The following is a 23,649-nucleotide window of genomic DNA, read 5'->3' as shown; positions in this document are numbered from 1 at the left end:
TCTTATAGAAACGTATCCTAATCTGCTGAGTTGACCAAAGAAATACACTATTGTCATTATACAGTTTAAAAAATAAGACAGGTTACTGCTGTTCGTATAAGACTTGTTTCTCTTGGGAAACAGAAGGACAATCAAATGAAATTCCAATGGAAGATGCAGGAAAAATGAAAAAATGACTGCAGGAGTCCAAGAATCCCAGGAAAACGGGCCTAACTGCTGAACTTATACTTTGAAAGAGATAGCTAATCGTTTGGAAGATATATTCCACTCAAAATAATAATCCATTCAAAATTCTTATCGCTTGGAAAGTATACTCTGTTCAATTAAACGCAAATTTAACAAAGGAACATTATAACTTGCAAGAGTTCCCCAAACCAAATCTTTTAAGACAGTCAAAACTTGATACAAATGTTTTTGATTCGACATTAGGAGAGGAATTTTCTTTCCTTATTAGACAAGTCACTGTTCTTTCCCAAACCCGAGAAACCACAAAATATTCTTGGACTCCAGCTCCCAACATTCGTTACACATACGACCCGCAGTATCTACCTGCACTTGCCAGACTGTTACCAAAATTGAACGGAGTCGCCGAGGTAGTAGAAACACCGAAATTCCCAATATTAAAGTTCACTGCAGGATTAGCAGTTAATCCGAAACCCCCAAAATTAAACCCACTGGCGGTGGAGTTGGCAGTCTCAAGCCCACCAAATCCTGATAGGCGTGTAGGCAAACAAACAAACAAACAAACAAAATTTTAAAAGGGTGGAGGGAGAAGAAGAAAAAGAAAAGAAAGCGAGAAGGATTAGAAAGAGTCAGCAGGAGGTTTCACAGAAGTGAACAAAGACAAACCCTGACTTGCTCTCAACGGGGTAACCGCGGGAGCGGCGGGGCCAGGAGGCCGGAGCAGGCGGTCCCCCCGCGAGGGCCGCAGGGGCCGGGCTGGGATGGCGGCAGCCGCAGGGCAGCGGCGGGGCTCCGCAGCCCCATCCTCGCCGAGCCCGCGGCGGGAGCCGGCCGAGCGCAGGGGAGGGCAAGGCGGTCTCCGTCCCGCGGACAGCAGAGCCGCCGCCGCTCTCTCCGAGTCCGCCTCCCCGGCAGCGGGAAGCGAGCCCTGGAACGACAGTGCCCCGGGGGTCCCCCGCGCGCCGTGCGAGCCCCAAGGCGGGCCTCGAGTCCCCCGCGGCCTCCTGAGGGCCGCCGCCCGCCCTTTCCCGAAGCCCCGACAGTCTCCGCGCGGGCACGAGTCCCCAGGGTCCTCCAGCCAAGTCTCGCGCCGAGGGGGCAGACCAGAGGCCTCCCCTCCTCCCCGGGAGAAGGTGCTGGGAGCACTCACCCGCGGGGGCCGCGGTGGCTCCAGCGGTGCCCGAGGTGCCCGACGGAGCCCCAAAGTTGAAGGCCATGTCGCGGGAGCAGGGGACCAAGGCGCTCCTCCCGCGACACTCGGTGCACTCCGCTTTTCGGTCCGGCGAGGAAACTGCCCCCGGATCACGGAGTTCCGCCTCTTCTCGGAGTTCCTGGCCTAGCTTAAGAGGCGCTGGAACGCAAGGAAAGCGTAAGGGGTGGAGGGCGGAGGGAGAACGTCCCCCGGCCGGCGAGCTTCCGGGGCTCTGCGGCTTCGCGGGGCGTGGAGCGCCCCCGGCTGGAACGCTGGGAAGCTCGCGGGGGCGTGCCGCCTGAGAGCCCTTAATGACTGGCTCAGGGAGGTCCCCTGGACAAGCTGCGCGGGAGGCTGGATACGAGCGTGTCATGAAGACACAGGAGGAAGGAGCGAAGTCCTCCTCCGTGCCGGAGGGTCGGCGGCTGATGCTCACACGAAGATTCACGAGGCAGCCTGCCGTCCGGAGGGCAAATTAGAAAAAAGGCTAAAGAGGTGCCTCTGAGAATTATGTCTCTTTAGTTTTTTTATATACGAAACCTTGTAGAGTTGATTCTTTAATCTATGTGCTTGTATAACTTTAATAAAAATAAACAATAACAAAAAAGCCGTTGTATCTGCCATACTTAAAAATATCCTTGGACCCAGCAATGCTACTTCTAGGAATTTATCTTATAAATGATTTGGCAAAATTATGGAATACAAGATTATTTGTTACAGCATTGTTTATAATAACAAATAACTGGAAGCAAATAAGGGTCTGCTTAAATAGTTGCATTTATACAAAGGAATACTATTCAGCCATGAAATGAGAAGAGTAAAGCTCTTTATGTACCGAAAAGAAAGATCTCAAAGGTAAATTGCACGAAAAGCACACAATTTGGAACACTGTATATGGTCTGCTGCAATTTTGGTGGAAAAAAAGAGGGCTAGAATAAAGAAATACACGTATTTGTATAAAATATTCCTGGAAAGATACATTAAAAAATGAATAACATCGGATGCCTCTGGGATGATGAACTGAGTGGCAAGGAGATGGGTGGAGGGAGACTTTGCACTAGAAATCCCTTTTATGCTTTTTGAAAATGTAAGTGGGTTACCTATTCAAAAAATCAAGTAATGCTAATAGCGGTAACTGCAGGAGTGCCAGCGAGAGCGCTGATATTGGGATGAAGACAGCAGGCAGGAAGATTGAGGAGCCGATGGACTTGTGATTGAGGGGATGTGGAGGCGAGGGGAAAGGAGGAGACTAGCAGGAGTCCCCGGTTTCTGGCTTGTACAGCGCGGTAGATTGTGATGCCATTCCCTGGTACTGGGAATTTGGGACGAAGATGAGAAAAAATGAGTTCCTTTCTTTACTTACTGTATTTGAGGACAACCTGACTGAGGATATCCAGTAGGTGTTTGGATATATGGGGCTAAGGCTGAACAGAGAGGCCCAGGTTTAGATTGCAGTTGAAGTCAGGGAGTCAATGGGATTGTCAGGGAGAGAGGATCAAGTGAGAAGAATTTGCGGCAGGGCGCCAGTATTAAGACAGAGCAAGCCGACAGCCATGAAGGGAGCCTGAGAGAGAGTGGCCAGAGGAATGGGAGAAGAACCAGCAGGGCAGAATCGCAGAAATTATGGATGGAAGGGGAGAATGATCAGGGATGTAAAAGGGTAGGAGAATATTCCTTTGATGGGAAGCCTTCCCTGATCACCCTTTCTGAAATAGCACATCCCACTCCTGTCACTCTGGCTACTTGAATATCTTAGCACTTACCACCCCCTATTTATCCCCCCCCCCCCCCCCCCCACTCGCCCTCTCCATTTATTGTAAGCTCCATGAGGGCGAGGAACGGTTGTTTATTTGCTGGTCGTATCCCTAGTGCTAGCAGAGTGCCTGCCCCCACGACAGACCCTTATTCAGTACTGTGGAATGAATGAATGAGTTCCTTGACATGTCCCTCTCCCTTGCCTTTCCCATATTCATCTCCAAGTCTTACATATTTTGTCTTAAAATATTTCTAAAATACCTCATCTCCACTGCCATCTCCCTGGTTCAAATTACCACAATCTCTTGCTTAGACCAGGGATCAGCAAACAACGGCCCACAGGCCACATGTAGGCTGCTGCCATTTTTGTAAGTGTACTCTATTGGAACACGGACACATCCATTTGTTTACGTGCTATGACTGCTTTCGTGATACCAGAGCAGAGGGGAGTAGTTGTGACAAAGAGGCTTGCAAAGCCAAAATTATTTTCAATGTGGCCCTTTACAGAAAAAGTTTGCCAGTCCCTACCTAGGCACTGCAGTAGCCGCCGCAGTGCAACGAGCGGGACTGTTGGACTGTGCCCTTAGCAGTTCATTCTGGGTTGCCTGGAGAATGAGCTGGCTGTGGCTAGGGGTTCTCCCTTCTCCTAGAGGAGGGGGCTGCATCCAGGCTTAGATCCCCTGGAACCAATGTCTTCACCCCAGCAGTGGAGATTATAACATTCCATGGGCAGCTGGCATTCCTGGACAACTTCTATAAGCCACTATCACCCCAAATCCAAACTGCCTGTTGTTCAGCAGCTTGTGTATTCCTCCTTTGACAAGACTGCTTCTTCACACTTGCCCTATAGAAAGGGGGTCTAGAAGGTGGATATGTTCTTCTTAGTGAGACCAAACAGTGCTCTGGCTCTTGGCTTGCTTCTCCATGGGATGACAGAATGGAGGGTCTGTGCCTTCTTTTTTCTAGCTGTCCTGGCCCTATAAATTTTTATTTTCCCCAGTAAAACCCATTACTTAACCCACAGTGTGGCTTTGTGGAACTCACCCTGGAGGCTACTGCATGACACCCAGATAAGATCCATTTTACCTGCCAGTGGGGACGACCTAACACAACAGCCTCCTAATTGACGTCCTGCATCCATGTTGACTCTCTTCCAATTTCTTCACCCTGCAGCTAGAGTGGGTCTTTCTAAACAAACCTGTCATGTCTCCCATTCCCCCACCCCACCCCAATTTACAACACTTCAGTGGCTTCCCTTTGGTCAAAAATAGACCAAAATCTTTAACATGGCTTAATAAGACCCAACAATGACCTGACCCCTGCCTTTCTCTCCAGCCTTATCTCCCACTATTCTTCTCCCTCTGAGCTCCAGCCAAACATTTTCTTAGTCACTTGTAAACATTCTCCTTCCTGCTCTTGGGCACATCCTCTTTCCTCCGTTGAAATGCTTTTGCGTAAGTAATACCTACTCTCCAGTCTCAGTCAAATGTTACTTCCTCGGGGAAGCCTTCCCTCAACTAGGAATCATGTTGCCAGAGCATCATGAAACTTAGTTGAAATTTTACATTGATGATTTTTGGTTACTGTCTGTTTCCCCCACTAAACCATTAGATCTATATGTCTCTTTTTGGTCACCAGTGGCCTCGTTTATAGTGCCTGGCATAAAGTGGCTGCTCAATAAAATTGGTTTAACACTGTAAGTATAGTGTAGAAAGAAGGTAGGCCCTAAAGACTACATATTGTACAATTCTATTTATATAAAATGTCCAGAAAAGGCAAATCTATAGAGACAGAAAGTAGGTTAATGGTTGCCTAGGGCTGGGGGTGGGAATGGGGATTAAGTGTAAACTGGCATGAGGGTTTTATTGAGATAATGTTCTAAAACTGTACAACTGAGTAAGTTTACTAAAAATCATTGCAGTGTACATTCAAAATGGGTGAATTTGTATAGTATGTAAATTATCCCTCAATAAAGGTTTAAAAATAAAAAATATATTAGTTGAATAAAGGAGACTATAGTTATTGTTGGAAATGGGACCTGTATCCTGTGTTAAATGTGTATCCATGTTTCTGGACTTTGTAATCTATACCACGCACCCTATACCACACTTTCTTAATTATTGTTCATGGGTATATGCTTTAATACCTGGCAGTACATGTCACCCCTTGTTAGTATTCTTTTAAATCTATTTTCTGGACTTTTCTTACTCTTTGAGTTGAAATAATTAGACTTGGTATGTCAGAAAGTTCCAGGTGTCTCTACGTACATTTGAGGAAGCAGAAATAGATAGAAGGAGCTTCTCTTATGACATAAGACACTAAAATCAGATTTGGGATTCCTACGAAGCACATTCGCTAGGCATCAAGAGTCCTTAATACATAAGGACATTTGTAACACTGAGCTAGATATTTTATGACTGATCTGGATTTGCTCTGATTTCAGACATAAGATGCAATATTATTGGGATGAGAAAAGTTTTAAAGGTAATCTAAATTTTTTGTATTAATAACTTTAGTCCAAACATCACCAGAAACAAAAGTCCAGTACCTCTCCAGTAGCTCTCTGGTCCTGCCGAGCCCTGCTGGGTGGACTGTCTGCAGTTAGTTTGCATTTACTTGGAGGCAGATCTGAATAAGGATGTTAGTTATTTGGGAGGAAGCAGCAGCGACGGGGCAGGGAGAGTGAGACAGGGAATGAAGAAATGATACTAGGACGCGGTTCCCACTGTGGGCAATCCTAGCTGAGGAACCATGTCGAATTAGCCTGAGAACTGTTCCTCTGAGGACTCGGACATTTATCAGCTGCCTCCTGCCCCCTTTGGTTGAGCGTTGCCCTGGGTACATTAACTGCTCAGTGCTCTTGAGGGGCTTCCAGGACCTGGAGAAAGCCCTGAGGCAGAAAAGGCAGAGTGTGTGGGACCTGCTTGAGGTAGTGTTGGCAGGCTGCCTAAAACCGTCTACCACAGCAGAGCTGGAATCAACAGCGGTCGGGGGATGTAACTCAGGCCTGCATCCAACAAGAGGGCAAAGGGCATCTTTCAAATGAAACCCCATAGAAAACTGCACTTCTGATGACATAACGTACGATTTTCAGTACAATTTCATATAAACTTTTTTTTATTAGTGAAACATTCATTGCATTAAGGATAGAAATATACATATCAAGAATCACATGAAATGAACCAACTGTATAAGCTACATGAAGAGCATTCTGGTCAGTATTCTCTTTAATAGCCACAAGCAATTAATTCCAGTAATAATGCCTAGAGCGCCAAGTATGAAGGTCACCTTCTGCAGAACTCATATCTTGGGCAATTTAAATAAAAAAATTAGCCTCCCTTAAGTAAAAACCCCAATAGGGGTTAGTCGTATAGAACTTGCTCCACTTGACCGTTAGTGATCTTTCTAGAACAGGAAGGAATAAAGTCTAGCGGGAGAAGTCTGGAGCTAAAAGTGGCAAAGCCCATTTTCCCGTCCTGTGTTCAACTCTCAGTTTTCCCTGAGAGAAGTGAGGTAACCTCTCTCTGACTTGATTTCTCCCTAAGTTGAGTATCATAGTACAGGACGCCCGTATTCTGTGACTGCAACAATCCTGACAATCACAAAGACTTTGAGGGCCTTTCCAGGAGAATGGCTCCAAGAGAATGAGCATGAGGAATAGTTTGTTATTTTCAATGTAAAACCAAATAGGTACATTCTTTCTTCTTAACTAATCTATAATCTTGACAGCAGTTTATGGGTTTGCCACAGACTTTCAGAAGGAAAATATCAAATGTATTTTCAAGCCAAGTAAATATTAAGAATCATGACATGGATATGGAAATAATATGTTTTTGGTCTCCCTGCCTGTGTGAGATTCAGTCTGAAAGTGTACGTCATTAGCTGTTATCATTCATAGTATTCAAAAATTTCTCCCTTAGATAGTTATATCCTAATAACTGGACGAACCAGTGGGTGTGCACTGGCTCATCAGTTTTATTAGTGTGGATAAGTGGACGCATAGAAGAATAAAATATGCTAGTTATCTAGTTAAATATTGAGAAATGAAAAAAATCTAGATATTTGAAAGACAAAATATTTTGATTCAGTTTCTCACATTTTGGTGATTTAGGGTATCTATAGGTTCTATCTTAATTTACAGAGAAGTTGAGAGTTTAATGAATTGCCCCTTGAAGAAGGGAAACATATCACAAGTTGCGTTAGCGTAGAGAGAAGGAAAATCAGGGCAAGTAAACTAAAAGGTTCGTTACCTCCATCCTGGGATCAGAAGCTACGTTAGTGAAATCCAGGGATTTTTTTTTCTTCATTTGCTTACAATGAAATCCAGCTTTTTAAAAAAATCCCATAGAATGATTCAGTTAAGAAATTCTATGAGCACTTTGCCAGATAACTGTATAGATTTCTCAATCAAAAATGAATAGTGAATTTGGAGAATCAAAGAAAATGCCCTTAAATATGCGTGACTTCTGTGACATAGGATGGTTCCCAATCCTCTGACTTAGGTTACACTGATAGCCAAGAGGTCTTCTGAAGAGAGGTGGCTCTGATTCTGGTCCTTTCTTTAAAGGGACCTTTCTTTAAAGCACTTTCTGTGCAGTATTTGAAAATTATTCTGTCAGCAAAATGATTGTCACAGGAAGTATAGGACACATGTCTCTATACAGTGAGTGACAGGGAGCCAGAAAACGTTGAGTCTGAGGAAAAAAGAACAACTTATAAAAAGAATTTCAAAGTTACCAAGAAGACTGCCCCCCAAAAAATGTCTCTTCAGTGTGGTCAGACTTCCTGAAATTTATATGTAACTTAGGCTGTAGATGGATGGATTTCCCATATTCATAAATAATTTTACAAATAATCACTCAATAGTATTGTAATTACTACAGCATCGTATTTGGCAAGGGTGATGGGGGGGGGGGAATCAGTGGCTGATTACATTCTCCAAACACCTTTCCACACATCAAGATCATTTTGACTAAAAAAAATAACAAACTATCCACAAATGTCATAACTAGCATTTAGTTCTACTCTCTATGAAATATCTGTACTTGTCCTCACCAACATTATATATGCATTCTCCCAATTCACAAAACTACAAGTAAAAAATCCTCAGGTTTTTTAATCAACTATCAACTCACGGGCACCCCCCACCAAACACCTCCCCCCACCCAAGCCCGGCCCCAGTGGGTTCCTACCCATAGGAAAGTAGTCGGAACACGGAATCATTTTCCTGGAGGAATTTCGAACCAAAGATTAGCATGAAATGCAATATGTAATTTTTTAAAAGACGAAATCAGCTGCATTTGAATGATGTACTAACTGAGGCTACCATTTTACCCTGGGTTCCAAACTCTCATTTACTTCTGCATTCAGGATGAAATGAATGGAGGAACAGAACATAAAATGGTATGTATGTATTTTAAGCACAAAGTCTGGTGAACGAGGAGGCATAGTGAATAAGGTTAGACCAAGTAGCATTAACAAGCGATGCAAAGACATTCTAACCACAACAGTGGTCACAAAATTCTGGAGCTACCAGCACCCAACAACAAAAAATATTACTATACAAGAGTTTATTAAATACTTGCTAGACAGTGAAAAACAAAACAATTTGTGAGGGACCACAGGATTTTATAAAGCCTAATGGCCAACCATGTCAGCCTGTTGTAGTTTAATTCCGGCTGGAATGCTCTCATCACTTGCCAGCTCTGGGTCTTCTCGCCTTCTCTCTCCAAGAGGCAACAAGCCTGTGAGGACGCAGACAGTTTCCCCACGTCCTGGTTCAGGTGAGGACAGCTCACACGGTTCCTTCACCAACCTCTGGCTGTGATTAGGTTCGGATGAGAGGCGCTCTTTCATCTGCAGTTCCCTGTGACTCAGAAGAGAGAGGACAGCGAAGTTAGGTGTCACGTCAGAAACTTGTCCGCAGATGTGAAAAGCTGAGGGCAGTGGTGGAAGGAGGAGAGTGACAGGAAGGCAGTCATCCCACACACCTCTCTCCTCTCTCAGCCTGCTTCTTGCTCTTTCTTTAACATTTAGCGCCAACCTTCTCGTGGTGGCCTGCTCTGACCACCCCCTGCCCAGTACAGGAGCAGCACCCTCACTGTGCTGACCCAGACTATAACCCTCATCACACTCTATTGAATTCCCCTCCTTCCTAGTTTCAAACCTACCAGAGAACAATGTCTTGGAGGTGGTGGGTGCTCAATAATTGCTTTGTTGAATGCGTGAAGACGGTTAACTGTAGGAGCAGTAATAACATTGACATGGGCTTTCTTCTGTGCTTGTGAAAATCTCAGTGACTGCACAGTGTCAGACTGGAAGTAAGATCCACAGATGGGAATGGCAAAATAGGTGCCTCACACCTAACGTGACGGCCATGGTTAGGAGACACAATGGAAGAAAGTGGAAGGCATGGAAATCCGAGCTAATGTTATTCAGATGGTTTCCGCCTATTTCATTTCCTACTTCACATTTGCCTCAGACACTCAGTTGAGGCAGCTAGGAGGAAAACAAAAAGCCTTTGCTGTAAAAAGGGAAATTGCTGAGAATTTAAGTAAGGCTTCTACAGAAAAGGCTCATTGAAGGTATTTAGGCCCCTGGGTTGGCCTGCTGGTCACTTAGGGAGGCCAACCGGACTCTGTTTATCCCATCCATTTGGGGTTGTTCCCATCCTTCCAGGAAAGTAACTACCCCCCCTGCGCCAATCATTCAATACGCAATGATGACTCAGTGGCAGGTGTGTTCTGATACATCAAGGATTCTTTCCAAGCAGGTCTCTCGCTGCCATGCTCTCTAATCTTGGAGCAGTTGTATCAAATAACTAATGTTTACTGAGCTCTCACTAAACGCCAACACTGGGCCAAGTGCTTTATATATGCTGCATCACCTATTCCTCATGAAAAACTCCTAAGGGAGGCTCTATTATTATCCCATTTTACAGATGAAGAAACCGGGGCACAGCTTCTAGGGTCACCCAGCTATTAAAGTGGCAGAACTGGGATTTGAACATAGGCAGTCTGACACTGAAGCCTAGGTGCTCAGCTGTAATATATTCTTCTTTCAGGTTATTTTCAAAGATGTAAAGCTTACAGGGATTCATTCCCACCAAGAGGGCCCCCAGTACTGGGCAGTCCCATTCTATCACCCCTCCTTCTTTGACACACTTGTCTTGCTCCTCATTTGGTCCAGCAGTAATCATGAAATCACTGTGCCCAGCATAAAATCTCAAAATCCACCCGAATGAGCCAGCTGACAGCCCTTCGAGGCACAGCTGAATTCCTCAGGGAACGCTATCCAGTGAGGGAGAAGTCCTCCAGCCACTGCTCACCTCATCCAAGGATCCCTGTCCTCTGCATGCAAGCCAGGTGAAGATCAAACCGAAGAACACGCCCAGCGCCATGACAATGTAGGGGATGTTGGTGATGATCAAAGCGGTGTTAATTACCGACTTCAGCCGACTCGCAGTCTCTTGATCAATGAGAACACTCTGGGGCGGGGAGGCAAGAAAATAGTATTCCCCTGATTACTAAATATCCAGGGGGTAAAGTTTCTTTCTATATCTTCCTTCCAAATCATTAAACATAATTTGGGTATGTCCTCCTCTTAGCAAACCAGACATACTGAAAATCCATTCATAAATTAGAGCAGCCAGGTGAGGCATTTATTCATACACATCTTCCCTTTGCTCCTGAAGATGTTTTCCTCTCAAAATAGGTTGGAAAACCCACCAACTGGGAGAAAATATTTGCAAATCATCTATCCAACAAGGGGTTAATCTCCAAAATACATAAAGAACTCATACAACTCAACAACAAAAAAACAAACAACCCGATCGAAAAATGGGCAGAGGATATGAACAGACATTTTTCCAAAGAAGATACACAGATGGGCAACAGGCACATGAAAAGATGCTCAACATCACTATCATTAGGGAAATGCGAATCAAAACTATAATGAGATATCACCTTACACTGTTAGAATGACTATAATTACCAAGACAAACAACAACAAATGTTGAAAAGGCAACCCTTACACACTGCTGGTGGGAATGCAAACTGGTGCAGCCATTACGGAAAACAGTATGGAGATTTCACAAAAAATTAAAAACAGAAATACCATATGACCCAGTTATCCCACTACCGGGTATTTATCCAAAGAACTTGAAATCAGCAATTCAAAGAGACTCACGCACCCCTATGTTCACTGCAGCATTATTCACAATAGCCAAGACGTGGAAGCAACCCAGTGCCCAACAACTGATGAATGGATAAAGAAGATGTGGTATGTATACACAATGGAATACTACTCAGCCATAAAAAAGACAAAATCATCCTATCTGCAACAACATGGATGGACCCTGAGGGTACTATGTTAAGTGAAATAAGCCAGATAGAGAAAGACAAATACTGTATGATTTCACTCATATGCTGAAGATAGAAAAACGCATGGACAAAGAGAACAGATTAGTGGTTACCAGAGGGGAAGGGGGTTTGGGGGGTGGGCATAAGGGGTAAAGGGGTACATATATATGGTGACTGACAAATAATAATGTACACCTGAAATTTCACAATGTTATAAACTATTATGACCTCAATAAAATAAAAAATAATAATACATATGCAATAAAATAATTCTTTGGAGAAAAACACAGGTTGGAAAAGGGAGGGAAAATATTCAGAAATATTGAGATAGTATCATTGTTTCGTATCAGATAACTCCAACTCATTCTTCAAACTCCAGCTAAGCATAACTTCCTTCTAGAAATTTTCTCCAGCCACCTCAGGCCTAGTCAAAGGCCCCTTTATGTGCTTCCCACTGAGTCTCTAAAATCTTCCATCACTGTCTTCACACTCTGCATTCTGTCTGTCTGTTTACCTGTCTGTCTCCTTGTGACTATGAGGTCCCTGAAGGCAAGATTTTTATGTGTCACCTCAACAGTGGGTAGAGCATCCTGTACACAGTAGGTGCTCAATTAATGTCAGCTGATTAAATGAATGAATGTATGGAACATTCTAACAATGATATGTGGAAAAGTATAATTTCTCTCTTGTTTAGATCTATACTAATCAGGACCAAGGTCTAGATAGAAAGAATTCAGGGAAGTCTTGAGGCTAACCAGAATTCCAGAAGGTGTTGACAACCAAGGAAATGTTCTAACAGCACTTTTTGTATGCAAGGCAAAGGTATTATCACCTTAAACTGTCATGGGTGAGATATCTGGAAAGCTTAATTCCATAAAAGTTCCACGCAACAGATGAGACTTTAGCTTAATTTAGACTCAGTGTGCAACAGACTGAGGCAGAGGGTGGGTTCCAGGGCTGCTTCTTCCAATCAATGGCTGAGTCCATCAGGGTCAGAGTTTCTGCCTCTGGAAAAAGGAGATGGGAGAAGAGTCTCCAAGCCCACTCCCAGGTCTAATGTCTTATTTTTCTAGAGTAGAGAGAAGTCAAGTACTTCTAGGAGGCACCAAAAGCACAGCTTTCATTCCATCGTTCCCTGGACCAAATCTAGTCTTCAGCAAAAAGCAGAGCAGAAGATGGGGTGGAGGGGACTTCAAATATGCCACAACTAGGAAGAGAAGCTGCCAGAACAGGGCCATTCCTCATTTTCAACAAGCTCTGCTTTCACACCCCTCTCCACAGACAATAACCGTGATGACCCAGGAGGTCCTGTAAATTGATAAAGCTTGCCTGAATTTTTCCTATCAAACAATAAAAGCCTTGTCTTAGAACTGTAATCACAAACCCTTCAAAAGTTTATAAACGTGGCTACCAATATAATGCCAAATTTAAAAAAAAAAGCTCTAAAACTGTATCTACAGTATGGTCCCAACTACATAATATCAAAACCAGAGAAAAAGTAAGAGGCAACGGAAGCAGATGTCAGCTGCACCTGTCTCTGAGGGACAGGCTTGTCAGTGACTCACTTTTTAAATATTTTTAAATTCTTTTTTAATTGAGGTCTAACTGACATATTATATTAGTTTCAGGTGTACAACATAACGATTCCATGCTCATACAGTGATTCGCTTAGTAAGTATTTTTTAAATTTCCTAAGAGTTCTATAAAGACCACAGGTTAGTTTTACAAACTGTAAAACATTGAGTGACTTTTCACAAAGTCATTATCAGCAAAAATTTTACAACACATTGTTGAGAAAATAAAGCAAGTTAAAGACAATATGTCAGTCTAGCTCAAGTTTTGTGAAAAGTGACTTTTATTTTCCCTTTTCTTGCTAATCTCTGTTACTAAATTTTCTAAAAAGGACAAGTATTTTTAAGGAAGAGAGAAAAATAATAAAAACTTTGAAATATGCAGCTGTTAGCAACAGAAGCCAGCCAATCAAGAATTTATTGAGAGGAAAAAAGGCTGCAATTTAAAAAAAAAAAAAGGTCGCAATTTTCCCCTCAAAACTGGGTGGAAGACAGAGGAAAATTAAGGAGACAGAACTACATACAGTAAATGTGATATGTAATCTGGAAAAGAGTTGATCACAAGTATCTTAAATAGCAGGTGTTTCCTGAGCTTTCAGAATATGCTTTTATTTATAAAACTTCAACTTATACATAACATTTATGGATAAAATTTCTGTAGGTACACTATGAAAGAAATAATTCTTCAGGGAAACTCCTGTTGTTTCAACTAAGACAAGAACTGTTTCCTAAAATTCATGATATATATTTGTTTACCAGAAAGTAGGAAAAAACCCTGTGCTATGATGAAGGATAAGGATAACTAAAACCAGTGGCACGCATTGTGATTTATTTAATCACTTCTTCAACCATTTATTTAATCATTGCTTTAACCAATTTACATAAAATTTTCATGTAATGTTGCAAACCGTTTTAATTTTACTCTTTCCCTCCTCCTCAACAATGATCGGTAAACCGACTGCATTTTACAAACTGGCAGGGTTTCAAAGACGGAGGAGACCCCACGAGAGGCTGAACTGGACATCTATCCGAGGCTATTTATTATATGGCTATTGATTTACATTATGTTTCTCACATAACCAGCTTCCCAGAAAGGAGTTTTACCCAAATAATGTTCTTGAGAAGGGAAATTTCTTTCTGCCATTTCAAATCTCATGGAAGGCCACGTCATGTAAACATATAAACAGAAGTTTTCTGAGGACAAGCAGGTTTTTAAAAATCCCCTTTCCCCTGTCTCACATCTTAAGTTACACGTAGCTACAATAGTGGACATCATAAGGGAAGTTTCCCAAGCTTCCACAGCTAAAACACACCCGGGACTCCCTCCCAGGACTTACCTCATTGATATACATCACGGGGAAAACCAAGGTTCTAATGTTTCCTGTTTCACTACAAAGACAAAAGATGAGATTATTTTCTAGACATCTTCATTGTAATGGCACACTGGTCTGGAAAGATAAGTTTATATAAAAACTCCAGCACACATTTCATTAAATTAACCAGAATTGATGCAGACTTCTTAATTATCTTTGCAAACACTTACCAATCAGAAGTTAGATTCCAATTTGTCAGTCTGACAATTCCAAGTCTGGCACATTTATGTAAAGTGTTTTTAACCAAACACAAGATCCTGAGAGCAAATTCATCAAAATGATCACTATTCTCCCAAGAGTTATCAGAGAGGAGGCAACAGCCACCAGAACAATGCTGCCATTCCTCAGAATGTTTTGTAATCAAGCCACTAAGTGTCGTCTTCACAGGAGCCCAGAGCAACCACTTCCCGAGCCTTTGCCAGGCACCAGCTCTGCGCCTGGCGTTCCGTGGACTTATTTCGTTTAATGCTCACAGTAGTCCCATGCAGTAGATATTACTATCCCAGGTTTAAGATGAAGAGATGATGGCTCAGAGCAATTTGCCGACCACCACCACAAGTAAGTGGTGAAGCCTGGATTGTAATTCCATTTTGATTCTACGGCTCTAGATCTTAACTACTAAATACTGCCTCAGAAATGCAGATACAGGTGACAAAATGCATTCTTACAAACCACATATGCTTCCTGGAAAGATTCATGACATGTGGGGTTAAATCTGGCAAATGTGATGGGGAACCAACCAAGTTTTATAGATAGATAGCTAGTTATGATGGAATAAATGAAAAGCAATAAAACTAATAAGGAAAGTTAATACACTGAGGTATATGAGGAAGCCATTTTGGTTTAAAACTGAATCAGCCTGAACTTTTTTCCAGAATGGCCCGATACAGCCCGTGAAGCCCGCATTGCACGTCTGCTTTAAACAGTGAACAGTCTCTCAGAGCAAGGAGTGCTGCCTTTAAAGACAGGGACAAATGCCTCCCTCCCATATCAGGATTTCTCTCAAGATCAGCATCCCTTCCCCAAAGCCATGGTCAGAGTGACCTGCTGTGTGCACCGCAAAACATCCTGTGACTGCAGGAAAGACAAAGCAAGCATTCCTGTCATGTGTGATGTACGCTCCCTGTTCTGAAATGGTATATAGCCATTTCTCCTCTGTGCTTTCTTCCCTGGTGGAGAGAGTGCCTCCGCACCACGGTCCTCCAGCTGACTCACACAGTAAACTCACCCCGTTTTTAATCTATAGATTGATTATTGGTTACTTGTGTCGATGGTTAGATAGACTACAGATAGAAAGAATAGATAGATACATATGATATTACATATAGTTTTACATCCTGTTTTTTCATACAACATTAAATCATAAGCATTTTCTCATATCCAAAAATTCCCATTGCAAAGTTTAAGCAGAGATTATACTTAGGAATCCTAATCAAGCAGTGCTTTTCGGAGGGAGCGCGGGAGGAAGGGCTAGACTCAGCACACTGTTCTAACTGTCCGACTGAGAGCTCGTGGCTGGCCCTGGGTGGGAGCAGCGGGAAAGCAGGGAGGGGAGGCAACACAGTGCCGGCGAGGGAACTGCTTGGTGCCCTGGGGAAGAGCAGACTCTGGCTTTATGAGCTGTGTGGGTCCTGGCAAGTTATTTAACTTCTCTGTGCCTGGGTTCCCTCATCTGTAAAATGGGGATAATAGAGGGTTATTGGGAAGAATACATGAGTTAACAGATGTAAAGTACTTAGAGCGATACCTGACCCACGGAGAGCACTCTATACATGTTTGCTTAAATAAGATAAGTGAATTCCAAGACCGAGGCAGCCTATGAAAATGCTGATCTCGCCTCATCCTGAAGGGCAGGGGTGAGCAGAGTTAGGAAGTGGGCTGCACCCCTCCCAATATCGACCCTACTAGAAAGTCAACGTAGCAAAATGTTTCTACCCTCTGCCTCTGTAGAAGGAAGCAAAACTTACCTAAACTCATCTAATTTTCTGACATAAACGTTGATTTGGAACCTCTTGGCAGCTCTTAGGATAACGCCAGTCAACTGTAAATTAGAGAAACGGAAAGACAACATTAGGATTTATTAAAACCACAAACACGGCTTTTTTCAATAGAGCATCATTTACGTGTGGTTCTGATAAACACTGTGGCCACCACCACATCTGATAGAGTGGGACAAGGACAAACAAGGACAGAACAAGAACTGTGCCCTGTGTTGTGTTAGGTGCCTGGTAGAGGAATGTTTCTCAAGCTTTACTATGCATGTGGGTTCTTGGGGACCTTGTTAAAATGCAGGTCCTGATTCAGTGCGTCGCGGGTGGGGCCTGAGACTGAGCATTTCTAACAAGCTCCCAGGTGATGCTGCCACTTTGAATAGCAGAGCCCTAGAGAACCCCAGCAGGAGGGGGATCCAGCAGATACCTTGTCAGCTCTGGATATCTCTCAGATGTCCAGAGAGCTAAGAGGATGGTGGTCACAGCTAGAGAATGGTGCCCAAGTATGGTCGGGGCCCACCTAACAGGGCAGGGAGGGTCAGGTGCACTGGTGGCCATCGTCCCCGTGACAGCTCCACCTCTGCGCTAAGGTTATGGGGCTGCGCCTAGCCCTTGGGGACAAGCACCTCCTAACAGTTTGGCTGATGAAAAGGAACTGACTGATGGCTAAGAGAGAAAAGGGAAAAAAACCACTCCAGATCTTATTCACAAAAAGATACGACCACCAGTTTCTTAGACACAAATGCAATGAGTGGAGCTAACAGCCAAGTCCCCATGCATTGCTGTGCTAAAGGACTGTTTTCACTTTTCTTGTCTTGTGCCATGTGTTCAAAAGCCCATGAACAAAGATACCTGACCTTTAGTTCAGTTTCTACAGTGAGGGCTCTCACACTGTGAAATGCCATTCACATCCTTTTAACACGGTTTTGCTTTTTCTCCTCTGTGAATACAGGATTAAAGTACATGCATATCTGATACCTTTTACCTTAACATAAGAAACTCTCAAAAGTTCCTGTAGAAAGAGGTTTGCCAAAAGTGACTGAAGCTAATATACATATTTAAATTTCAACTACAATACGCCTGGCAAAGCAGAGGAACGTCTTCAACCTTGCTGATCTGTGCCCCGATGGGACAAATGCATGTGTTCAGGTCCAATCTTCTTCTGGCGACAGAAGGTGGACCAGGTCACGCGGGTCCAGTCTCAGTTGTTTCTAATGATGGAACTTTCACTGTCGCTTGCTTGTTAAAGCAGGTTTGCTGATATTTCTGCATATCAGATCCACAGAATCCAGCCTTCTAACCACAGGGCTCTGAGGCCACGCACCACATTGCACTGAGCTGAGCTTCCTCCACGCGAATGTAGATGAAAGGAATTTTCATTTTCTTACGAGTGCTCAGGACTAAACTGGGGAACACCGTATAGACAGACAGAATAAAACACACGCTCTTTCACCAGGAGGACGCATGTACTCACAGGATTAATGTCCACAAATGTCTCATGGTAGTCCTTGTTTGGATGCATGCCGTCTATGGCAGAAACAAACTTCTCATCTGCTTGGTAGAAGTGTGGGAAAGACATAACAATAGGTGCACCTGCGTGTGAAGGAAAACAGAGCTGAGGGTGTGGCTCTTAAGAGTCCAAGATGAAGACAAAGCTGACCACAAACCTGCTTCCCAAGGTGGGGCGGAAAGTTAGACACAAGCAAACCTGGGTGGGGAAGAGGGGCAGACCGCAATTCCATTCCACACTGCCTAGTCTGGGACTTACACTGCATTTCCTGACATCTCATTCACCCCCACATCATTTTATCCAACAATATACACTGAAGTCCTGGCTAAATTATTCATTCTTCAACAAACATATGCCGAACCTGTAAGATGTAAATGCTTTACGCACATTATTTTAATTAACGTCCCCAGCAGCCCTATGAAGTTAGAACCATTATCTTCATTTTCCATTTGAGGAAAGTGAGGTTCAGAGAAGTTAGAAAATGTACCCAGGGACATGCAGCTATGAGGTGACAGAGGCAGAAGTCTGACTGAATGAGCCAATCCCATCTCAAAGCACCTGTTTCAACCACATTCTCTACCAGTAAATGGTCTTTTCCCCCGGCTTTTCTGTCTTTCTGGTTTTGTTTTAGCTAAGAGAGGCTTTGTTCTCCTGCATATGATGTTGCAGAAGTTTTTACGACTCTGCCTGGTCATGCCATCCGCCCAGTCTCTGGCTAGATTAAGGTCTGCCCACAAGAAGACTCTGGTTTTTTCTTTTTTTCTTTCCTATTCATTTTAAGAAACACAGGGAACCAAGTTATTAAAGGAAACCTATTCTAGATTTTGCTATTTAAGAGGAGAGAGGAACTCAATAATTGCTGCCAGGTAAAAATATTTTTGGAGAAACTAACTTACTGGCAAATAATTTAACTCTGCTTACAAATCCACCAGCCCATGGCTCAAGATACACATCATTTGTCACATACACGAGTTTTGCTCTTTATTGCTAAACAGTTTCACAAAGATATGACTTCCTTCTTTGTGACCTACAGTAACCTTTAAAATGTGTTCTTAAAGATCTGTTGAGAACTTAATAAGGGCCAGACATTGTCCTGAGTATTTGACATACATTATCTCTAACCTTGACACAACCTTCCAAGCAAGCAATCATCACTCCCATTTTACAGATGAGAAAACTGACGTCTGGAACCTTCCTTCGTCAAGTTGGCCAATTTGCTAACAAATAGAACAGGACTCAAACCCTACCTGCCTCACCCCAGAATACTCCCTTCATCTCATTACCCAAAATGTGCTCCTGAGGAATTCAAAACAGCTGAGGATAATCCTGGTGAGTTTAACGCTTCTGTCCACACTCGGGAATACATAAGAAGCAAGAGGAAAAGGTTTGTAGCAAGAGGTTGGACTGCTGCAAAGTGGAATCTTCCTGTTGATTCTGACATCAACTTCTTGAGGAAGCAGAACGTTCATAAAACAACAAGGAAGATATGTCCCCCTTTGTGCCTTGGCCAGAGGTCTCAGAGCTTTCAAACTCCCGGCACGGTTTCAGGACCATTCACCCAGTCAGACAGCAGGCGAGGTCAGAAGCAGCAACCTGTTCCCATTCACGTGGGTCTCATCTCCAGGTAATGGCTGCCATGTTCCCTGGCACAGGGGTGCCCAAATTGTAGGCACCATCTTCATGAGAATCACCTGGAGCTCAAGTTAAAAATACAGATTTTGGGGCCTAGTATGTGGGCTCTGGGACAGATATTGTTAATGATTCTCCAGATAATTCTGATGCAAGACCAGGTTTGGGAGCCACTGCCCCATGAGACAAGGATAGGCACGTATACCACTGACCTTCAGCCTTATCCCGAAAGGAGATTTTCAAGTTAATCAGACAAGGGGGCAAAAGCTAGCATGTTACTTTATTCAGGAGAAAAGGACAACTTTATTGAGGAGAAAGCGGTTACCCAGTTTCTCAAGAGAAACTTGAAAGAGGAATGGTAGCCTGAGAGGAATCACGGACGAATAAGGGAAGACCCTCACTGCCAGCAGGGATTTGCTCAGAGATAAGGACCCGATAAAAATCATGTTCCCTCCCTGAGCCCTGGTTTCCACAATTATGAAAAGAGCCCACTGGATGTCTATCCAGCAAGGCTATTATGAATAATCATGCAACATATGATAGTTAAAACTAGTCCTTAGGATGAAGAAAATGCTTCTGTCAGTTGTACCACTGATAATTCTGCCTCATTCCCAGAAAGGAGCAGAGTGTCTCAGACATTAAGAAACACCAGGGTGCCAGCCCTGTGGCCAAGTGGTCAGGTTCGCGTGTTCCCCTTCAGCAGCGTGGGGTTTGCCAGTTTGGATCCTGGGCATGGACATATAAGCTGCTCATCAAGCCAAGCTGTGCCGGCATCCCGCATAGAATAACTAGAATGACTTACAACTAGGATATACAACTCTCTACTGGGACTTTGGGGAGGGAAAAAAAAAAAGAGGCAACAGATGTTAGCTCTAGGCAAGTCTTCCTCACCAAAAAAAAAAAAAGGAAAGAAAGAGAAACACCAGGAAATTTGTAGTCAGGGTTTAAAACTAACTCTGCTTTGAAATCATTGAGAATCTTTACCAAGATCTGTACTTGTTAGTGAGTTCTCCACTTCTCTTTTAGCATTGTTTTGAACATGAAATGAGTTAATGCTTTATATGTACTAACTACACATAAATATAGAAACCACTTAGAACGACTAGCTGAACAGTGACTAGTGCAAATGCTCAGTAAAGATGAGCTTTTATGACTGTTAAGACATATACACTATTGCCCAGAGAAAACACAACATGGTCTTCTAGCAAGAAAAAGCATTACAGAAAAGCCAAGCATTTTTTTACCATTCTATAGCTGTCCTACGAAACACTGTTCTTGACAGGTCAGAATCGTTCTTTCTACTGGGCTGATGACAGTCTTTGGGGAAGAACACCAATCCCACCTTCTGGACACTCATCATCAGGTCCCCTGTCTGAGTTCTTACCATTCTTGCAGATGCTGACATTCAAAACTCCTGAGCCCAAGCAGTTTCCTTCAGGTATGCAGAAGCCGGCGTTGTCGGAGGTATTGGCTAATATTTCTGCGGGCACCTTATACCGAAGGGCAGGCAGTCCCCGGACACTCTCAAAGTCACTGAAAGTTATATACACTGACCTGTTAGGAGGTAAGATTATAAAGTCAATGTGGGCTCCAGTCAGTGTCATCTGCCCCAAATCAGTAAGCTAGCATCCGTTCTCAGGTACAACGTGGCTGAAAGCTTACGGGGTCAGTGGAAAATGAAGATGCAAAAGAAAGCTTGAAAGGAGCTCAACCCACTCAATGTGTCATAAAGTAGAAGATGAACTGGCTTGAAAGATGTCTAAGATGTAGCAACTACGGTAATATCCAAACAAGGCCAAGAAAAGAAAAACATAATGTATGGTAGAAAATTAAGAAGACGACCTTTCGAATGGAGACGCATGTTGAGAGAAATAAAAGAGCCATGTAGACCAGCATGGACACATGGCAGCGTGGATGAGGCAGAAGCAAAGAAAAGGCAGCAGGGAGGAGGCAGAGGAGCAGGAGCAGACCAGGCAGCGAAGGGTTTGGCCTGGAGGATTCCTAGGGCCTGGAAAAGCGCCACGTTAGACAGATACTTGATCAGGAGGCATCCTTTGATACCCATTTCCCCCAAATAAAAATAGTTTCTATATTTCTCCCCAGTCATTTATTTCAACGGAGGTCAAACAATTCTGCCTTCAGTTGTTACAGAGTTTCAAACAGGAGACCCATATCACACTAACCATCCTCCTATTCGCATGGCCCCTGAGGAACTAACTGACAAAGCCCTTTCCCCTGAAGGCCGAGGGGAAGGGCTCCGGACGCCTCACTTTTTCACCTTGGCACCAGATGAATCCATCTCTCGCAGGGTTGTGAATAACACGGATGTTGCCATCCACTGCACATCCCACCTCTACAACATTTTTTTTAATGAAATATTTTAAGCAAACAAAAATAGAGAAAATATTATAATAAATACCTTTTATAACAAATACCATTCAGATAAATGGAAAATATATTATGGATACAACTGAAGCTCTCTGTGCAGCACTCCTGATTCTAGTCCTTCTCTGTGTCCTTAGAGGTAACCACTCTCCTGAATTTGGGGTTTATCCTTCCCATTCAGGTCTTTACACTTTTACATACATGCCTACTCATAAACAATATGTGGCACTGTTTGCTATTTCTAAGTGTTATATAAACAGTATGCTATATTCTCTTTCTGTAATTTGCTTTCTCATTCACTGTTATATTTTTAGGACGTATTACATGAATGTACATAGCTCTGTTTCTTGTATTTTAAATCCCTTATGATCTTCCATCATATGAATACACCACTATTTATTTATATTCTCCTTTTTATAAGCACTTATATTGCTTCCAATTTTTCACTACTACAAGCAATGTTGCAATGAACATTGCTGTATATGTCTCCTTGCATTTATACACAGACTTCTTCAGGCCTGGAACCTACTAGAAGAACACTGAAGAATGATGGAGCTTGCATGTCTTTGGTTGACTAAACATTGCCACCGGCTCTTCAAAGTGGTTGTACCAGATAAGAATGTGTTTCCTCTGTGCCAAATCTTTTCTAAAGACCTCCCACTGTCCTCCTAGGTTCCCGTGTGCCATTCATTGTGCTCAATTGTGCTTTCTCTCCCTTCAGTCCTTCCACAAACATTTGTTAAAGACACCGGCCAGCCTGAAGGTGACTGGGCTATTCTGTAGGAGAGATGGAAAGGGTCTAGATGGCGGTACAGATGGCGGAGTGGAGAGGTGGGGATGAACGTAAGAGCTATTTCTGAGCAGGAACTGACAGCACTTGGTGACTGATTACGCACAAGAGAGAGGTGAAATTTACAGCACCACTGACGCTTCTGGCAGGGCTGACTGGGTAGGTGGTGCGATTATGTAAGCTATGAGACCCCAGGAGGACGGCCATGCTTGAGAATATTGAATCAACAGTGTCCACTGAGACTAGGTCACTCAGACTTTGAGGAGAAGTTTCACAGAAAGCCTTGCAGGACTGAGTGGGAGAGGAAATGGAGGCTGCGTGAGGAAGCCACTCATCCAAGCACTTTGAGGATGAAGGGCGGGAGGTGGAGCAGATGATGCGAGAGGGGAACCAGGGTGGAGAGGAGGCTGCTTTCTTCCCACTGAGGAGACTCAATCACATTCATGTGTAGAGAAGGAGCAGGCAGGAGAGAGGGAGGGATTACAGGGCAAGGGAGGGCAAATACGACCGAGGGGAAGGTTACAGCTGAGCAAACACCTACAAACTCGGAAAGAGGGGCAGCAGTATGATTTACTTATCTTCTAGGTAGCGATTACCTGTTGACTGGAAAAAGACTAGGTCAAATTTCCTGCTTGACAGAGTGTATCATAAGAACTGACAGCAACACTTAATATTATTTCCTGTGTGACAGACCCTGGGCTAAGTATTTTACTAACAGTAACTCATCTGTCCTCATAACAACTCCCAAGGTAGGCAACTATTTCTACCCTCATTTTACAAATGAGGAAACTGAGGCACAGAGTGGCCTCCCTTTCCCAAGGTCACAGCTGTAAGTGGTAGGGCCAATATTCAAACCAATGCAGTCAGGCTCTGCTGTGAACCACGACACCACATGGCCTCTCTACACGCC

General features: G+C 43.5%; 2 protein-coding genes across 2 annotated transcripts in view; both read right to left on the bottom strand.

Moving 5' to 3' along the window:
* Positions 1-1,568, bottom strand: part of NUP54 (nucleoporin 54) — a 28,493-nt gene extending 26,925 nt beyond the window's left edge. Inside the window, exon 1 of the mRNA XM_046656733.1 lies at positions 1,334-1,568. Coding sequence (XP_046512689.1) covers positions 1,334-1,400 — 67 coding nt within the window. The 5' untranslated portion in view covers positions 1,401-1,568. The remainder of the gene's footprint in view (positions 1-1,333) is intronic.
* Positions 1,569-6,229: 4,661 nt separating this feature from the next.
* Positions 6,230-23,649, bottom strand: part of SCARB2 (scavenger receptor class B member 2) — a 69,631-nt gene continuing 52,211 nt past the window's right edge. The window contains exons 7-12 of the mRNA XM_046656279.1: positions 20,949-21,118; positions 17,900-18,018; positions 16,402-16,475; positions 14,399-14,450; positions 10,458-10,616; positions 6,230-8,996 (exon numbers count right to left, since the gene is read on the bottom strand). Coding sequence (XP_046512235.1) covers positions 8,958-8,996; positions 10,458-10,616; positions 14,399-14,450; positions 16,402-16,475; positions 17,900-18,018; positions 20,949-21,118 — 613 coding nt within the window. The 3' untranslated portion in view covers positions 6,230-8,957. The remainder of the gene's footprint in view (positions 8,997-10,457; positions 10,617-14,398; positions 14,451-16,401; positions 16,476-17,899; positions 18,019-20,948; positions 21,119-23,649) is intronic.

The sequence above is a fragment of the Equus quagga genome, chromosome 3 (assembly GCF_021613505.1).
Source record: "Equus quagga isolate Etosha38 chromosome 3, UCLA_HA_Equagga_1.0, whole genome shotgun sequence".
Lineage (NCBI taxonomy): Eukaryota > Metazoa > Chordata > Mammalia > Perissodactyla > Equidae > Equus > Equus quagga.
The sequence above is the reverse complement of the archived record's forward strand: the minus strand, read 5'-3'. Positions and strand labels throughout refer to the sequence as shown.